A 20,753-nucleotide genomic window follows, 5' to 3' on the forward strand; every position below is an offset into this window, starting at 1 on the left:
ACCTACTCCCATATGAAATATTGCCAATCTTTATCTCTAACCTTTTACCTTTCCCTCACACTCTTCATCTCCTGTCTACATCTACAGTAATAGCGTTCTCTCTGATTTCTCTGAATCTCTTCCAGTCTTTCTCCTCTCCAATTTATTTATCCTACAGTTTGCAACTTGAGTTATCTTTTCAAAATAAAAATCTGATCATATAATTTTTCTATTCAAAAGTATACAACAGCCCTGACTGGCACGGCTCTGTGGTTAGAGCACTGGCACATGAACCAAAGGGTCCCAAGTTTGATTCTGGTCAAAGACAAGTACAGACAAGGGTTGCAGGTTCCCTGCTTCTGTTGGGGTGCATGTTTGAGGCAACTGATTGATGTGGTTCTCTCACATCATTGTTTCTCTCTCCGCGTCCCCCCCCCCCCGCCCTCCTTCTACCATCTCTAAAACATCCTCCAGTGAGGATTAACAACAAAAGAGTATCCATTGGTTCATACTACACTCATTAGTATGGTACAGAACAGGGATTGGCAAAATGAAGTCCATGGGCCAAATTCAGCCCATCACATATTTTTGTAAATATATTTTTACTGGAAAACAGCATGCTTAGTTATATACTTACTAGAGGCCCAGTGCACAACATTTATGCTCTCAGAGGGGTTCCTCAGCCCAGCCTGCACCCTCTTGCAGTCAGGGAGCCCTTGTAGGATGTCCAACTGACGGCTTGCAGGCCTAAGCCATCAGTCAGACATGGGCACAGCCATCTTGTGGTGGCCATCTTGTAATGATGTGGGGGTGGCCATCTTGAGGCCACCATCTTGTGATGACATGGGGGTGGCCATCTTGTGGCAGCCATCTTGTGACAAAGTGGGAGAGACTATCTTGTCGCAGCCATCTGGTGATAACATAGGGTTGGCCATCTGTGACAACATGGAGTGGTCATCTTGTGATGATATGGGGGCAGCCATCTTGTGACATGAGGGTGTGAGGGTCAATTTGCATACTACCTCTTATTATATAGGATAACCTGTGAATGCTTTTTTTTAATTGAGTTTATTGGGGTAACATTGGTTCATAAAAACATACAGATTTTATGTGTATAATTTAACAAAATATCATCTGTACACTGCATCATGCACCCATTACTGGCTGCTTTCACACTACCACAGAGATGAGTAGTTGCAACAGAGACCAAATGACCCAGAAAGCCAAAAACCTTTACTATCTAACCCTTTATCCAAAAAATCCATACTCTTAGCATGGAGGGTTCAAAATAATTGGTCCATATCTTTTTTTTCCAATCTCATTTCCCAACACAAACTCTAGGCTTTTATAATATAGCAAACAGACAATTATCTTCTGAATAAAGCCACTATTAATTTTTCAAGAGGCTGTACTTGATAAATTGGATCTCAAAGTATATTGAATAAAATTATAGTATTTACCAATTCCCACATTATTATCAAATGTCTTATTTAAAACACACACAACAAATGTGAAAACTGATTCTAAACATAAACCAGACTCTAGAAACTATTTTGGAAAGTAATAGCAAATGAGCCTTATAAATATCTCAGAGCACATAGAATGGTCAACAAGACGTTCTATTATGGAAAGTAGGAAATACATATTATTCAGTTTGCTAGGAATTTTGTGGGAGGCGCACTGGATTTGAAGCCAAATGATAGGTCTGAGACTTAAGTTCAGATATGCAACTACAAGGGTTGCATGTGAGTTATATAATCTTTTCAAGAAGTTAACTCAAATACTAGATCTCTAATCTATGAGTCATTATTATCTGTATCAATGACCCAAGATTATAATTATAAATTATATTTATGTAACACTTAAAGCTTATAAAGTAATTCTGCAGACTTCTCATATGAGTTCACAGAAATCTTGTGAGATCTGAAGGCGAGTATTTACTTCAATTTGTAAACGAGTAAATTAAAGCCCAAAGAAACTACATGTCTTGCCTAACATTACAGAGCCAATAAATGGCAGAGCATAGATTGAATCCAGGTCTCCTTATTATACAATAGTTCAATAGTTTTCCCACTTTTCAATGCTGTCTAATGACATTACAGAAAATCTGCTATAAATCTGAAATAGTAAATAATTTTAAAAATAAAAAGCAGCCGAAACCAGTTTGGCTCAGCTGATGGAGCGTCGGCCTGTGGACTTAAGGCTCCCGGGTTCGATTCCGGTCAAGGGCATGTACCTTGGTTGCAGGCACATCCCCAGTGGGGGGTGTGCAAGAGGCAGCTGATCGATGTTTCTCTCTCATGGATGTTTCTAATTCTCTATCTCTCTCCCTTCCTCTCTGTAAAAAAATCAATAAAATATATTTTAAAAATAAATAAAAATAAAAAGCAACATATAACCCTCAGTCTTTCCTCTACCTACAAGACACTGAACAAAGTCAGTTAGGGACACTGGGTTTTACTAAATTGGGTTTTACTGCAAAGTTTACAAAGATTTAAAGAGTATTCTAAAACGGCCACACCTGAATTGTTAGTAGACAACTAGTCTACTCCATGCATTCTCTATTTACAGTGGAAAAACATGTTTGTATTAAAAGTATTTTACTCTATATGGAACTTTGAACTGATGTCAGAAAATGTTTCTAAGCTAAAACAAAACAGACTAAGAACATCCAGAAAAGCCCTTAATAACAAATTGCTGTATGTTAGCCACGTGCTTTTAAAAAATTTATAAAACAACTTGTCAAAAGAATCAAAATCTCTCCTGGATTGAAATAGTGAATACCAGCCAGGACTGAAAAAGAAAAAAAAGCAGCCTTGCAATTAATCAAGCCTGAGGGCAGACAAGATAAAGCTGGTTCTAAAGTTAACAGGAAACTGTTTTTCCCAAGGTCATGGAGTAGTTGTAAAACATCATAACTACACTGTCTTCCAGTGATTACTGCTTTGTTACCAATAATACCCTCCAGCTTGCTTTATTGTTTTCATTTATTACTGGAGAAAGATACTCAATTCCTAAACCGCCTTACATAATGCTGCACCCAACCCCTAGTTAATCCCCACTTCTCTCAATCTGCTTCAGAAGCAACCAATTCAAAACTAATCCAGGCTTCCTTCAAATCCTCCTCAGAATTCTTCATTGGGGAGCCAAATTTGCATTGCTTTATCAAGAGGATGGGCATTTAAATACTTTTCTACCACTGCTGCATGAATATAATGCTCTAGAATTAGCAGAAAGTATAATTCAGAAATATGAATTAGTGAAACTTAATCCTAACCATTTGTCATAAATGCTAACAATTATTTCTCTATTTCTCAACTAGATGTCTTTCAATAAATAAGAAGTAATCATTGCCGAAACCGGTGTGGCTCAGTGGATAGAGCGTCGGTCTGCGGACTGAAAGGTCCCGGGTTGGATTCCGGCCAAGGGCATGTACCTTGGTTGCGGGCACATCCCTGGTGGGGGGTGTGCAGGAGGCAGCTGGTTGATGTTTCTCTCTCATCGATGTTTCTAGCTCTTTATCCCTCTCCCTTTCTCTCTGTAAAAAATCAATAAAAAAATATATATATATATATATTATATATTCTTTAAAAAGAAGTTATCATTTAAAAAAGAAGGCACTTCCAAGTTTCCTCAGGAGTATAATCCCTCACTATGAATCAATAAATCTTATTTTGTCAGATGACAGGCTTATTCCTGGTGGTCTCTGGTTGATGAAGCTTTAACAAGGAAACTAAACTACCCTACCGACCCAGCAATTTAAGACTGACAAATGCCCCTCTTACTTCTCCAAAAAAGAAACAACTTCTTAGCCTAAACCATAAAATCACTAAACACAAGAGATTTTCACTGCTAAGAAACATAAAACTCACAGAATTCTGATGAATATATCACAGAAAACATCTGATCAATGATGCTAAAAGATATAGTATTTAACCAAAGCCAGATAACTACCATATTTGCTGAGACAAAGAGCATATCATCAACTTGGCATCAAACTACAGATGAAACCAAAAGTATACAAATTATCTGATTTTTAAAAAAAATGAGTCACATAACTCGAGCAATTTTATCTATCACCCATATTCTAATAATATGCTATACATAGTGTTCACAAATCCTTGTATGATTTTCTAACTTTTAATTTTTAAACTTTAATATAGATTATGTAAAAGTAGAATAGCTCCAATTCTTCTGTAAATGGCATTGAAAGATAAAATGAATTGTTTTAACCATAGATCAAACTAACTTCATATTCATAGAGGCCATTAAGCAACCTAGAGAATTTAAAAGTGCCTCATTACCAATAAACTTTGGAAAATAGCAGGTCCAGCTATTTTAAAGGATAATTCAACACAACTTTTCTAGACCTGCCTAGTAAAGGTAATGAAAGACAAAAGACATTATTACTAAAATCATGTTCCAATATGATGCCTATCGGGCCAATATGAAATGTTTTCAAATCCACTAAACATGCTGAAACCAGTTTGGCTCAGTGGTAGAGCGTCCGTCTGCGGACTGAAAGGTCCCAGGTTCGATTTCGGACAGGGGCATGTACGTTGGTTGTGGGCACATCCCCAGTAGGGGGCGTGCAAGAGGCAGCTGGTCGATGTTTCTCGCTCATCGACGTTTCTAGCTCTCTATCTCTCTCCCTTCCTCTCTGTAAAAAATCAATAAAATATATTTTTTAAAAATCCACTAAACAACTTCAAAACAATAAAGCAAAGTTATCAACTTCTAAGAACCAGTAGCTAAACCCCTACCTCAAAGATAAACTTCGGCCGAAACCGGTTTGGCTCAGTGGTAGAGCATCGGTCTGCGGACTGAAAGGTCCCGGGTTCGATTCCGGTCAAGGGCATGTACCTTGGTTGCGGGCACATCCCCAGTAGGGGGTGTGCAAGAGGCAGCTGATCGATGATTCTCTCTCATCGATGTTTCCAACTCTCTATTCCTCTCTCTTCCTCTCTGTAAAAAATCAATAAAATATATTTAAAAAAAAAAAAAAAAAAGATAAACTTCGGAATGTGGGGGTAGGATGAAGAATGAAGCAGGGGTGCTTTCAGCAGAAGCTTAAGATTGAATCAGAAACATACCAGGCTGAGCCAATCACTGCTAACAAAATAACAGTCTTAAGGCTTTATACACTGAGTCACCAGATTATTATGATCTCTGAATGCATACCTAATAATCTGGCCACTCAGTATATATATATATATATTAGAGGCCTGGTGCATGAATTCGTGCATGGGTGGGTTCCGGCCAGCCTGGCCAGGGGGAGGAGACATTGGCAGTTGGCTGGCCTGCCCACTGGTTGAACTGGTCGAGGGGACAATTTGTATATTAGCCTTTTATTATAGGACATACATTGAGTGGCCAGATTATTATGAATTCAGAGATCATCATAATCTGGCCACTCAGTGTACACATAAGGCAGAAAAGACCATTGTTCACAGATCAGGTTTCTCACACCACACCCATAATCATCAATATCATCTTCAAATACAAAGTTTTTCAGGGGAAAAAAAGCTATATTTAAAAAGGCTAAAATAATGTTGGATTAGTCTTTTTTATAAAAAAAAAAGTCATTTTGTCAACATTTACAATTTTATGTTTTTAATCAGAAAATAGAATAATAGCATATTCTAGTATGCAACCTTCTGATCGGTTAAAATGCAGTTGTCCTATAAATAAAGGACAATAATAGACTAAGAAAATACTATGTCAACAATGGAATACTAAGCTGCTGTAAAAAAGAACTCTTAGCATTTGCAACAGCATGGATGGACCGGGAGAGCATTATGCTAAGCAAAATATGCCAGTTGGAGAAAGATAAATATCCCATGATCTCACTCATTTGTGGAATTTAATGAACATATACTGGTGACCAAAAATAGAGCCAGAGACTAGAAGCATCAAACAGACCATCTAACTTCAGAGGGAATGCAGGGGAAGGTGGGAGGGGGGGTAAGAGATCAACCAAAGGATTTGAATGCATGCATATAAGCATAAGCAATGGACACAGGCACTAGCGGAGTGAGGGCATGTGCTGGGGTGGAGGTGTCCGGGGAGAAGTCAATGGGTGAAAAAGGAGGCATATGGAATATTATATGCAATGCTTTAAACAATAAAAAATTTTAAAAAATGAATAATGAGGAAAGGGGAAATAATGTTCATAATAGGGCTAAACAGAAATTCTTCATTATATTATATTTCACAGTGCAGGAGAAGGGGATGTCTGTCCCATGGGCCACATACAGCCCACGACATCATTTGGTCTGGCACTGCCAAGACACTAGGGATGAGTTGAGTGTTTGGCCTAATAGAGAAGACTAATTTTTAAATTAATAATTTTGTATGGCCAGTGAATGATGTTATAAATATCCAATGGCCCTTGCTAGAAAAAAGGTTTCCCGATGATACTAAGATTCATTATAAAATCTGTTTTATTTCAAATTGATCAACTAAAATTATTAATCCTAACTACAGGCCCTGACAAAATTTGTGCACAAGTGCAGTCCCTGGGCCTCGCTGGCGATCAAAGCACAAGTGTCCGGCGTTGAAGGGCAGGACCCAGCTAACCTCTGGGCCCTGGGCAGCACCTGGGCCCCCAGACCTTCGCGTGTCCCCCACTGCCTGAGCCATGGCGCCTGAGTCCCCACACGGAGATGTGATGAGTGTGGCCAGATGCTGAGGGCCGGGGTGCAGTGTGGGGCTCTAGGCCACCCAGCAGCACCACACAGAAGCCGGGCAGGCAACACACTCTCTCCCAGCAGCTCTTTGTGGTTCTGGTGGCTACAGCCGGGCTCACTCAGAAGAGGCCACGCAGGTGTGGGACGGGTTCTTTGTGGGTGTCCGGCACCTGAGTGCAGGGGCTTCCCTTGCGCGCTAGCCCTGGCATCCTAGGGGAGGGTAGCAGGGGGAGTGAGAGCAAGCTCAGTGGACACCCTGCATTCTCACACCTCTGCCCCTGCCACCCCCACTCCCAGGTAGCCAGCAAGAGGTCGAGGCACACTGCTGATGCCCACCACGTTCCACACCAACCCCCTGGTGGTCAGTGCATGTCTTAGTGAGCAGTCAAACTCCAGGTCAAAGGACTGCCTGAGGGGATAATTTGCATATTAGGCTTTTATTATATAGGATATTAATACAATACTGATTCTAGAAATGGATAAAAGGGGCTAGAAATTCATGAGCTGTATAAAACCATAATAAATGCCTTTAAAAGGGATCTGGCAGCAATTATAGCACTTACATTCATTTAATATTTAGTGAGCTCTCATTAATGTAGCACAGACAAAAGATTCAGTTTATATTCCAGGTTTAATTACTTGCAGGTTTGATAAGAATCCCTTGTTCCTCTACAAATACATAAAAGTAAAGGCTTTAGATGCAGCTTGTTTCATGACAATTATGTGAATACAAAAAGGAGGGAGGTGGTAAGTAAAGGGAAGCAGGCAATACAAAGCGAACCCCGAGCGAAAGATAAGAACTAGATAAAATGAAAGAGGGAGGGTGACAAGTATTCCTGGCAAAAACCCAGTCACCTCAACCAAATAAAAGTTTAAATTAAATTACATTATTTCAATTTATATTTACATACCATCAAGAGGCAAGTTTCCCCCCTCCAAGTGAATTCTGGATTTAAGTATAACATATAACCATACAATGGGCAATAAATCAAGAGCCAATCAATGCTAAGTAGAAGTTTATGGGAACACAAAAATATTAATTTGGCTACAGAGGTAATGCAAGCCTCCTGAGCTGTATGCAGTGTCAATTATAGACCTAAAATATAAACTACAAGATGTTGCTATATGTCAAATATCCTAAAGATAAAGGGAAAAAAGCTTTAAAAACAGTCTTATCACATTAGGCCCTTGACTCAGCTTAGAAAAAATAAGAATGAATATTTCTTCCTTGGGTATAATGTCAGTCCCAAACTAAAATGAATAAGCCATTGTGATGCCATTCCTTTGGATAATTTCATGAAAAGTATTTAGAATTAGGATACTTCTATCATGTTGGATAAGAACTATTATACCAGTTCTTGCAAATATTCATTTCAAACAAATATGAAACAGTTTTAAAATTACTTCTATACTAACAAGCTACCGTGTTTCCCCGAAAATAAGACATCCTCTGAAAATAAGACCTAGCACATGGAAAGATAAGACATCCCCTGAAAATAAGACCTAGCGCAACTTTGGGAGAAAAAATTAATATAAGACACTCTTATTTTCGGGGAAACAGGGTACTAAACTAGCTCAGGAGAAGAGTTGTGTCTGTGTGAAATTTTAGTAACTACTACAAGGTTTCCAAAACAAATACTAATATTTAAAGGGATTAACAAAATAACAGTATTTAGTGATTGTAGTCCAAGATCTCAAACAATACTACAAATATTAATTACATATGCTCCGGAATTTCTTTTGAGTGGCATTACATATTAATATTATTTAGAATGTGGTTCATTTTCTTCTTGATTTAATTTTGGCACAGTGCAAAATCAATGTGCTTAGCCAAAACCGGTTTGGCTCAGTGGTAGACTGAAAGGTCCCGGGTTCGATTCCTTGGTTGCGGGCACATCCCCGGTAGGGGGTGTGCAAGAGGCAGCTGGTCGATGTTTCTTTCTCATCGATGTTTCAGGCTCTCTATCTCTCTCCCTTCCTCTCTGTAAAAAATCAATAAAATATATTTTAAAAAATAAATAAAAATTAAAAAAAAAAAAAAAATCAATGTGCTTAGTCAAGCAAACAGCTAATGAAATGGCATGACTGGAGCTTAGACCTGTAATGATGTTAATAGACATCTTTGCTCTTACCCTATAGGAACTTGGAAATTCAACCTTGGAAAACTTAAGTATACATATATTTAAAGTATTACGGTAGTTAGTCTAGAGAATGGAATCTAGGACTGAACTCCCAAATTTCATCCCCATGCTCCCTCACCTCCATTTCATTTAATGACTAAAAAGCATTGCTGATTAAATGCATAAAGAATGGCAACATTTGAATAAATAGTCTAATATAGTGGAGAGTCCAGACAAGCTTAGAATTATATTGTTTTTGATGAAAGACAATTGTAAAACTTTCATTGGAAGGAAGCATCACAATGTGATTTTTAAAGTAAGTTACAAAATCAAAATAGAAAAATGTAAATGTAGTGTCTAAGTACAAAAATTGGAAACAGTCTAAGTTAAATTTATAAAATGAATCATTAGTCAATAGATTATTACCCAATTATACTTCTATCCAGAGAGCTGCTTACTGGTTCCTGTATTCTGGATCTACACTATCCAATACAGTAACCATTAGCCATATGTGGTTATTGCATACTAAATTACTCAAACTTCCAAAAATTAAAAATTTTAATTCCTCAGATACCACAGCCACATGTGGCTAGAGACTACTGTTTTGGATACCATGTTATAGAATAGAACATTTCCATTATCACAAAGTTCTAGTGGGTAGCACTATTCTACATAAAATACAGTTAAAATGAGCCCCAAGAAATAACATATAATTCCAAATATACTGGATAAAATAAATGAGACATATCTATTTATGTTTTAAAATATGGATGCTAAGTAGGAATAAAAGGACACATCCTCAAACTAATAAAGGACATCTAATCATAATGAATGGTGAAAGATTATCTGCTTTACCCCAAAGATCAAGAACAAGGCAAACATGTCCAGTCTCACCACTTCAAATCACCATTGTACTTGAGGCACTAGCACGTCAATAGTACAACCTTATTATCCAGTCTCACCCCAATAAATTTAATAAAAAGAAAAAAATTTAGACCCCAGTCACTGGTCTGCCACTGAGGATCAGCAGCCTCCCATAAGCCTCCCTAGCTTGATGTTCTGAGCCTCAGCCTTCTTTCTGCAGGCTGCTTCTGCCCAGAAAAAGGAATCCTATGTATGTCCATGATCCAGAACCTCCACTCTTTCAACCCCTTTGCTGATAACAGTAAGGGTGATGATCTACTTCCTGCTGGCACTGAGTATTCCATATATCCATATAAGAATTCAACAGAAAAACAGCAGGAAGACTAAAAGGCACTTTCCCCAAACCTGTATAGGATAGTTAGCTGCCAGACAGCTCGGGCATTTTATTGCCTCCTGTTGGCCAAACACCTGAACAGCTGCAGGCTATTCCCCAAACTGATAATGCTTCTGTACCCTATCCTTTGATACCTTACCCTTTGAAATGTATATTTCCACCTTGCCTTAAGACAAATTGTGTTAGAATAAAAGCAAAGGTCCCTGGTCAAGGTAAGAGTCTTTTAGTTCCTTCAGCTGAAGCTCCTCTAACCCCCAATGCCTTTCAAAATTATCTTTCATCTCTGGACTCTAATCTATCTACACATCAACCCCTTCCTCCAGAATGCTGAACCCTTTATAAGGCTGGGAAAAGAACCCCGGCATATGAGTAGTTAATAGAATTCTTAACAAAATGGATAAAGGACTTAAACATAAGACAGGAAACCATAAAAATACTAGAGGAATCCACAGCCAACAAAATCTCAGACATATGCCAAAGCAATTTCTTCAATGATTCCACTCCTAGGGCAATGGAAACTAAAGAGAAAATAAACAAGTGGGACAACATGAAAATAAAAAGCTTTTGCACATCATCAATAAAACAATAAGAAAGCCCACTGCATTGGAGAACATTTTTGCCAATGTTATCACTGATAAGGGTTTAATCACCAATATTTACAGGGAACTCATACAACTTAACAAAAGGAAGATAAACAACCCAATCAAAAAATGGACTTAAATAGACACTTTTGAAAGAGGACTTAAGAAAAGCCAAGAGACATAAGAAAACATGCTCAAAGTCACTAATCATCTGAGAGATGCAAATCAAAAAGACAATGTAGTACCATCTCACACCTGTCAGAATGGCTATCAACGAACAAAAATGACAAGTGTTGGCCAGGATGTGAAGAAAAAGGAACCCTCGTGCACTGCTGGTGGGAATGCAGACTGGTGCAACCACTGTGGAGAACAGTGTGGAGTTTCCTCAAAAAACTGAAAATGGAACTCCCATTTGACCCAGTAATCCCACTCCTAGGAATATATCCCAAGAAACTAGAAACACCAATCAGAAAGGATATATGCACTCCTATGTTCATAGCAGCACAATCTACAATAGCTAGAATCTGGAAACAGCCTAGGTGCCCATCAGCAAATGATTGGATCAAAAAACTGTGGTACATCCACACAATGGAATACTATGCTGCAGTAAAAAAGAAGGAATTCTTACCATTTGCAACAGCATGGATGGAACTGCAGAGCATTATGCTAAATGAAATAAGCCAGTCAGGGAAAGATAAATAGGACATGATCTCACTCATTTGTGGAATATAATGAACAATATAAAGTGATGAACAAAAACAGATCCAAAGACAGAGAAGCATCGATCATACCATCAAACTTCAGAGAGAAGGTAGGGGAGGGTGGGGGTAAGGAGGAGAGATCAACCAAAGGACTTGTATGCATACACATAAGCGTAACCAATGGACACAGACAACAGGGGTGTGAGGGCATGAGTGGGGAGGGGAGCAACAGGGCGATAAGGACACATATGTAACACCTTAATCAACAAAGAAAAAATTATTTTTAAAGAATTCTTAAAAAGGAAAGGAAAGAAAGACGTTACACTTTAGTGCTTCACATGTGATGACTAAAAATGTTGATATTGTGATTAAAATATAACTTTTGAACAAAAATAAATGAATAATAAAATATATTCCAATTAAATTTAATAACTTAATTATGAATAAAAGTGAATACTGGGAAACACTGGAGGGTAAAAGCAATATATATCAAAGTATCCAATTTACTTTAATAAACCTTATGAATCTTTATCAATGATTTGTCTAAATATATTTTAAAATTATCTCTAGCCTAAATTTATTTAATCTCTTAGGGTAAATAAGTTCTAAAAGCTAGTATAGCTTTTAAAAAATATTCTTATTTTTCAACTTGAATTTAAGAACTATTCTCTAGGCACTGTATGAAATAATTTTTTTGAAGAGAGAAAATAGGGAAAAAGAGTGACAGTTACTCACCCAGCTGCTTTGTTTTACACATTCTTTAAAATTTAACTTTATTATAAATGGTTCTATAGCTAGACTACCTTGGGAACCACTACTAATATTTATTCATAGTAGTTACCAGAGAAAACTCAGAAATATTCTAAATAGGACATGTGACTTTCAGGAAACTTTTATTACCTTCTGAAAGCTAAATTTACATAGATCCCGGTAAAATTGTTGAGTTCAACAGATAGATATGTAAATAGTCATCCACATGGTTAAAAACACCTAAAGATATAAAAATGCTTCTGCTAGGAAGGAGGATATAAAGGAGGGAGGAACGGGGAAAGGGGGTGGGGATAGAGGGAAGAGAGGAAGGAAAAAAGGAAGGAAGGGAGGAAGGAGAGAGAGAGAGAGAGAGAGAGAGAGAGAGAGAGAGGAGGGAGGGAGGGAAGGAGGGAAGTAAGAAAGGAAGGAAGGCAAGAAAGAATGGAAAACATGAGCTAACCTTTTACAAAACTATGATTAAATTTGCTTTAGGTAAAAATGATTTTAAAAATGTGGAACCACCATGAAAATCGAGAATGTAAATAGTTTGTTTATACTTCAAATTTAATCCTCATACCTATTATTGGCTTTATAATAAGTTCAGGAAGGAACAAATAAAAAATATATTTATAACTCACATGGACATTACTTACCCACATTTGGAGGTTTCATATAATTTACAGGTAGTTCTGGAGGTCTGCCTCTATGTAGAGCTGCAAAAGCGGACCCATTCCATAGTGTACTCTTACAGTCTATACAAAAAGATTCAAAGGTTAGTCACGGAGTAGAACAGTGTTGTTTTTTTGTTTTAACTGCACTTCTGAGGCAAATGTCTAACTTCAATTTAATTTGTTAAAATATATTTCTTCCTAAGGTGAAGGGGGTCAATGGGGGAAAAAGGGAACATCTGTAATACTTTCAACAATAAAGATAGATTTTGGAAAATAGACTTTGTAATTGCTAAAGCCGAAATAAACATATAATGCATGTATTTAATTATGTTTTAAACCATATACATTATGACTAGTGAATACAAGTACCTTAATATATCATCAGGATATTTTATTCTGTGCAGATCTAGAGCTGAAGTTTTTATTACACATATATTTGAATCTCATGTAAATATCATGAGATTAATAAGGTTTTAAGTTTACATTGGTCCTTCTTGCCTTTAAGTTTATACATACCTACTTATACAAAACAATATAAGTAAGGATAAAACTACATACACGTATGCCAGATTAAATTCGGAAACATTTGTTCTCAGTGAATGCTCATGTTATGCAGTGTCTTCCATTTGTGCCATAATAGGTAAATGCATATCACATGATAATTGATTATAAATAGTTGTGCTTTCTGTCTGCCCTTTATGCTTATATCAAAAGACCAAAGCACATACTAAATATTTCTAATTCAACTTTGAAACAAAATATTCTGCTACTCTCTTAAAAGCCTCAAATTACTAACTTTATTGAAGAATTTCCTTAAATTATAAAATAAGATGTTTAAACACTGGTATAATTTATGCAACTATTTATACTTGTATATTAGGATCTTAAAAAAATTATGCTAATAATACAAAACAGAAATAAATTGGTTGCTAGACCTGAAGTATTTATCACACTAAGAGGTATCCTTAACATGTAATTTCATATGTCTATGTTCATAAAACACTATTTTATATATTTTATATATTAGGGTTTCATGTAAAAATTTAGGAAAAATATGTAAAAGACTGGGGGGAAAAAGTGGGAGAGAAACTGTATTGAACAGGTACTGATAAATTGATATGCTTAACTGTATTTTTTAAATATACAATATTATTTGTCAATTTTTATACCTCAATAAAGCTAAGGAATAAAACCCCTTAAGCCCTCTAGCACTTTTTGATTATTTAAACAATTAACAACCTATGGCCCTGTAGATCAGTTGGTTAGAGTATTGTCCTGATATGCCAAGGTTGTGGGTTTGATCTGGGGTCCAAATCAACCAATAATTATGTAAATATTTGAAACAACAAATTTATTTATTTCTCTCTCCCTACCTACTCTCTTTCTAAAAATCAATAATAGTAATGTGTTTGAAGTATATATTTATCAACTCAGAAAATAAAAAGTTAATTCCAGAAATGGCCAAATAATATGAAAAAAATAAACAATTAATAAAACAATGGACCTACAGAAAGGAACTGCTAAAATTAAAAAGTAATTTTAAAAATTGCCCTGGTTGGTGTTGCTCAGATGGATGGGCATTGACCCATGCAGTGAAAGGTTACCAGTTTGATTTCCGGTCATAGTAAATGACCGGGTTGCAGACTCAGTCCCCAGAAGGGGGTGTGCAGGAGGCAGCAGATCGATGATTCCCTCTCACAGCAGTATTTGTTTTTTCTCTCTCAAAAAGTAAATTTTAAAAATACTTTAAAAATAATAATTTTTAAAAATAAATATTTTAATTATAATTTTACATAATATAATTTTCATTGACTTGTTATAAAATATTCTATGTGATTAGGATGATATCAAGACTCATAAATATTAAAAACATTGAAGTGTAGTTTATACTATACTAATCAGAGCAGCAATCTTTTAATATCTCTATTCCAGAGATTTTATATCCTTTACCTCTAGTGCTTTACAAAAAAGGACTCCTTTTAGGTCTCTAAACACTTACTTGTACTAAAAAAATTTGGTGCTCAGAAAAGCATGCAAACATTTACTTAACTTAAAAATATGCTATTCTCCACTCACAACTCAGAAAACAGAAAATCTTACCTTTGGCATCCCGTAACAGAGACTGCCGACCAACACCGAGCAATGTCTGTACCCCAGGAACACTCTGAGGGATCTCCTTATCTAGTATGGGACCAATCCGCTCACAAATTTTAAGGAGGTAGTCTGGAGGAATGTGTGCATTGGCTGCCACCTAAAAACCATAAATAAAATACAGGAAAACAAAACATTAATCAATTCCATTACCAAACTGTTCTATCATAAAACAAAGTCCAATTTTAAGTACATTAAATTTTAAGAATAATATTTTGAATATTTAAGATGTCAACAAAATATAAGAAACAGCCACAAAATTTTAAACAGTATAATTTAAAGGACACGGCACTCTAGTACTTGTTTTATTCAGTAGTAATGAACTGTTCAATAATCAGAGGATATAGATTCTATTTAAATGATAAGAATGAAAACAAAAGGTATTACTTTTAAGGAAAACCAACATGGCAGAGGGCAGAAATGGGATGAGGGGAATTGCCACTGACCCAGCATGCCCTGAATGACTGGTGCCTTAAGGTAATGCAACCAGTTCTGCCATTGGGACCCAACCCCCCAAGATGCACAGGCCTACCACCACTAAACATTGTGCCTGGCCCAGTGCCTCTGGATAAATGGCACTGCCATTTGGCAACCAGCCAGAAGCCATGACTGGACCCTCCCCGCCAAGACACATGACCCCTCCTCCTTGGTGACCAGGGATCCCACAAAAGGAACTAAATGAAATTGATATAAGCAATTTGTGAGATAAATAATCAAAGTAATGTTAATTAGGATGCTCAAACAACTTAGAGATAACTACAAGGAAATTAATGAGATCTATAAAGAAGTTAAAAAAAAAAAAAAAAAAAGCATGAAAAATGATGTTGAAACCCTGAATCACAATCAATTAGAAATGAAGAGCTGAAACTGGTTTGGCTCAGTGGATAGAGCGTCACCCTGCGGACTGAAAGGTCCCAGGTTCGATTCTGGTCAAGGGTATGTACCTTGGTTGCGGGCACATCCCCAGTGGAGGGTGTGCAGAAGGCAGCTGATCAATGTTTCTCTCTCATCGATGTTCGTAACTCTATCTCTCTCCCTTTTTCTCTGTAAAAAAATCAATAAAATATATATTTTTTTAAAAAGAAATGAAGAATGACAGAGCTGAAATAAAAAATACACTGGAAGGATTCAACAGTAGACAAGAAGAAGCTAAGAACTGAATCAACATTTTAGAAGACAAGGTAAGAAAAAACACCCATTCAGAACAGCAAATGGGGGGGGAGGGGTGGGATTAGCAAGCAGGAAAGTTTAAGGGAGCCATGGTATAACATGAACCCTCATGACATCCACATCATAAGGATGCCAGAAGGAGAAGAGTCTGAGTAAGGATAGAGAACTTGTTTGAAGAAATGATGACAGAAAACATGACCCGTCATACAAGCACAGGAAACACAGAGTCCCAAACAAGATGAACCCCAAAAGGCACACCACAAGACACATTATAATTAAATGCAAACGTTAAGGAGAAAGAATCTTAAAGGCTGTAAGAGAGATAGAAAGTAGTTCCCATTAGATTGTCAACTGATTCTTCAATATAAACACATTAGACAACCAGGAAGTGGCAGTACATATACAAAATAATGAAAAGCAAGGGACTGAGGCCAAGACTACTCTATTTAGCAAGGATATCATTCAAAATTAAAGGTGAAATAATGAGGTTCACAGACAAAAACAAAAAACTAAATGACTTTATTAGACCAAACCAGCAGTGCAAAAAGGACTATTGTAAGAAGAAGTAGAGAGAAGAGGGAGGAACACAGGCATACAGAATAAAAATAACAACAATTAAGTACCTATCCAAAATAACCTTGGAGCGGGGGATAATAACCTCAACCCTGACTGATTTGGCTCAGTGGATAGAGCATCGGCTGCGAACTTAAGTGTCCCAGATTCAATTCCGGTCAAGGGCATGTACCTTGGTTGTGGGAACATCCCCAGTGGGGAGTGTGCAGGAGGCAGCTGATCGATGTTTCTCTCTCAGTGATGTTTCTAACTTTCTATCCCTCTCCTTTCCTCTCTGTAAAAAAAATCAATAAAATATATTTTAAAAATATAACCTTAAATGCAAATGGCTTAAATACTTCCATCCAAAGACATCAGGTAGCTGAATGGATAAGAAAACATTAATCATATATATGCTATCTACAAGAGACCCATCTCAGTAAAAAAGACTCACAGAGAATGAAAGGGAAAGGATGAAAAAAAAAAATTCTAGGCAAATGGAAATGAAAAACAAACAAACAAAACAAAAAAACGGGTAGCAATATTCAAATCTGACAAAGAAACTTCAACATGAAGGCCATAAAAGAGACAATGAATAGGGACCGTGGGGCACAGGGGACAGTGGCACAGAACCCAGGAGGTGCAAGGCCAGATGTGGGTTCTTACAGCAGCACCAGTAGGTGAGCCATGATGTGCAGCAAGGTGCTGAGCCACCAACAGGAGGGGAAGTGAACCAGGAGGGTAAGGCCCCACGCCAGACAGAGCCCCAAGCAGCGTGGGCAGGGCCAGAGCTGGAAATCCTGGTGGGGTGGGCAGGGCTGCAACCTTGTGCCTTTTCAACCTTGGCCTTGGAATTCAGAGTTCAGCACTACTTCAAGAGAGAGGAGTGGCAGAAAGTGGCAAGGCCACAGAAGGGATAGGAAATGTTGTGGCCATCTTCAGGAAACACAGCTGCCATGGTCTTTAGTAACTATCATATCTAATAAAGAGGGAATATGCTAATTGACCCTCATGCCATTGCAAAGATGGTGGTGCCCATAGACAATAAGGAGGGAATATGCTAATTGACTGCCATGCTCTCAAAGATGGCAGTGCCCATAGTCACAAGATCGTGGTACCCAGTCCCCTCAGCCCCAACAGGGTGGCAGGTGTGTGGCAAGGCCAGGCTCACCCCGAGGCAGGTCCAGCCACTCTGCGTGCCTCCCTCCAGAGTCCCCTACCCAGTCCCCCCCTCAGCTCCCCAGCCACCCAGGACTGGCCCGGGGCGCAGGCAAACCTCAGATGGCAGCTGCCCAGCCAATGTCTGAGATGCAGGCAAGCCTCAGATGGCAGATGCCCAGCCACCCAGGGCGGCCTGAGACTCAGGCAACCAGGGCTGGTCAAGGCTGGTGCTGCCAGAAGTGGAAGCAGCAGAGGTGTAATGGGGGCGTTGCCTTCCCCTGATTGCCATGTCGCCTCCCGCCCCTGAGAGCTCCTGGACTGTGAGAGAGGGCAGGATGGGCTGAGAGACCCCACCTCCAGGGCCTCCAGTGAACAGATAATCTTTGGTCTCAGTCCTACAAAAGAGGAAACTGAGACTCAAAGAAGGGAGCCTTCTGCCACCCACTTCTCAGACCTGACCCTGTGCAGCATTGTTTGCGTTGAAAGAAGAAGATCCAAAATGTTTTTAGATCTTTGTTATTTTAGGCAGGAAAGAATTTAGCACTGGGAATTGGTGCTTGGGAAATCATCAGAAAGCTGGAGGAGAGGGTAATAGGCTGGGCCCCCAGGAAAGATTCCTTGCCCAGTGGGAGAAGTTGCCCCCTCAGCCACAACTGAATTCTAGGGACACTCTGGAATAGCTGTGACCCGGGATCAGGAAACTACTGCCCCTGCAAGTGCCCTCCAGCTCCCACAAAACAGGTCACTGGGCACTGCCTCTGACACAACTGTCTGTGCACAGCCTGGATTCCGCTGCAGAAAACCTCCACATCTCTGCAAACATGATCACCAGCAGCAAACAGCCCAAACTGCGGGAAGATGCCTCTGCCCCACTTCTGCCTTCAAAATACTGTGCAAGCACATCTGATTGGCAGAAACGAATTCATATCCAGAAACCTAGCTGCAAAGGAGTTTGGGCAATTTCAGACTTTCATCTAGGAGTGAGATCTTGCCAATGTACCTCATGTGCCTGTTATGGATAAAAATGGGGCTCAGCTGGTGGGGCTCAGTGATTGGGCATCAATCTATGAACCAGGAGGTCATGATATGATTCCTGGTCAAATTTCAGGCTTGATCCTCAGGAGGGGTATGCAGAAGGCAGCTAATCAATGATTCTCATCATTGATGTTTCTATCCTTTTCCCTTCCTCTGAAATCAATAAATATTTTTTAATGGGGTCATGCTGTATATATGTGTTGTAATGAATTTTTCACCCCATGGATCACTAATATCTTTCCTGTTAAAACCATAATTAGAGAACATTATTTATTTATCATTCATTTTAATTGATCTCAGAGAAAAGAAGGGAGAAACACTGTTCCATTGTTTCCTGCACTCACTAGACTGAGTATTGAATCTGCAACCTGGATATGTGCCCTAACTGGCAATAAATCCACCACTTTCTGGTATATGGGACGATGCTATGCTGGTACCCTGATCCCAAATTACACCCTCCAGAACTGTGAGAAAAATATATTTCTGTTGTTTAAAGCACACAAATTTTTGATATTTTTATTATTGCTGTCTGAGCTGACTATACTAATAAAAGCATAATATGCTAATTACACTGGGTCAACGGTACATCTTCTGGTCATCCTTCTGGACAAACCATGGTGGCAGAAGCTGAGACAGAGATGGTTAGGGGTGATCAGGCTGGCAGAGGAGCAGTTAAGGGCAATCAGGATGGCAGGGAAGAGCAGTTAGAGGCAATCAGGCAGGCAGGCAGCGATTAGGAGCCAGCAGTCCCGGATTGCGAGAAGTATGTCCAATTGCTGGTTTAGGCCTGATCCCGGAGGCAGAGAGGTTAGGAGTGACCTGGCAGACAGGCAGAGTGGTTAGGGGCAATCAGGCAAAAGGCAGGTGAGTGATTAAGAGCCAGTGGTTCCGGATGGAGTGATCAGGCCTAAATGTGCAGTTGGACATCCCCTGAGGGGTCCCAGAATGGAGAGGGTGCAGGCCGGGTTGAGGGACCCCGCCCCCGCCATGCATGAATTTCATGCACCAGGCCTCTAGTATAAATGTAAATAAAAATGTACATGTCTACCATTACATAGTACACACATTGACATATTACCACCACAAGATAAAAAAATAATTTTGTAAATCATCACTAATGATCACCATGAGGCAAGAGATTATGTATGTTTGAGCAATATTTGCTCAGTGAATCAATAAATGAATAAAAACCAAAGTAATGTCTGCCAAAGTATATCTTTAAGCAATATCATATGAATTCATAAAAGAAAAACCACAGGTTCTTATATTAGGGTGCCTTTTTCTTTTCTTAAAAAACAGGCCAAAGACGTACAATCCAACATGTATTCAGAACTCTTGGAATAAATGATTCTGTTGTGATTTTTAAAAATTATTTCCTGACCATTATCTTTGTAAGTACCTTCAAAAACCAATTTTAATCTACCAAAATAATTGGGGCTTGGGCTATAGGTCATGATTCTTAGAAAAGAATGGCTACTTAACCTGATTATTTTAAACTAGAGGCCTGATGTACAAAATTCTTGCAAGTACCTTCCACCAGCTGCCAGCACCAGCTTCCCTCTGGCACCCAGGACCCCAGGCTTCCCTCACAGCCCCGGTTTTGTCCAGAATGACGGAAGGATATCCGGTCTAGTTAGCATATTACACTTTTATTATTATAGATTATTATAGATAGATGTGAATTTACAAGGTTTAATTTCTAGATGGAGCAAAGTATCAAGCAAATTCTTTAATTAATATCCAAGATGGTGGCTTAGGTAAACACACCTAAACTGCTGCCATGCACAACAATTTCAAAACTACAACTAAAAGACAAAACGTCTATCACCCAGAACCACGGGAAAGCTGGCTGAGTGGAAGCTCTACAACTAGACTGAAAGAGAAAAAAGCAATCAGGGCACAAGCGCTGAAAAACTGAGGTACGAGCGTAAGCAC

General features: G+C 38.5%; 1 protein-coding gene across 1 annotated transcript in view; it reads right to left on the bottom strand.

Moving 5' to 3' along the window:
* The window catches only part of BRWD3 (bromodomain and WD repeat domain containing 3), a 136,071-nt gene that overhangs the window by 99,174 nt on the left and 16,144 nt on the right, over positions 1 to 20,753 (bottom strand). The window contains exons 5-6 of the mRNA XM_084869408.1: positions 14,850 to 15,000; positions 12,732 to 12,830 (exon numbers count right to left, since the gene is read on the bottom strand). Of these exons, the coding sequence (XP_084725534.1) occupies positions 12,732 to 12,830; positions 14,850 to 15,000 (250 nt within the window). The remainder of the gene's footprint in view (positions 1 to 12,731; positions 12,831 to 14,849; positions 15,001 to 20,753) is intronic.

This window comes from Pipistrellus hanaki (assembly GCF_964339955.1).
Source record: "Pipistrellus hanaki genome assembly, chromosome: X".
NCBI classification, from domain to species: Eukaryota; Metazoa; Chordata; class Mammalia; order Chiroptera; family Vespertilionidae; genus Pipistrellus; species Pipistrellus hanaki.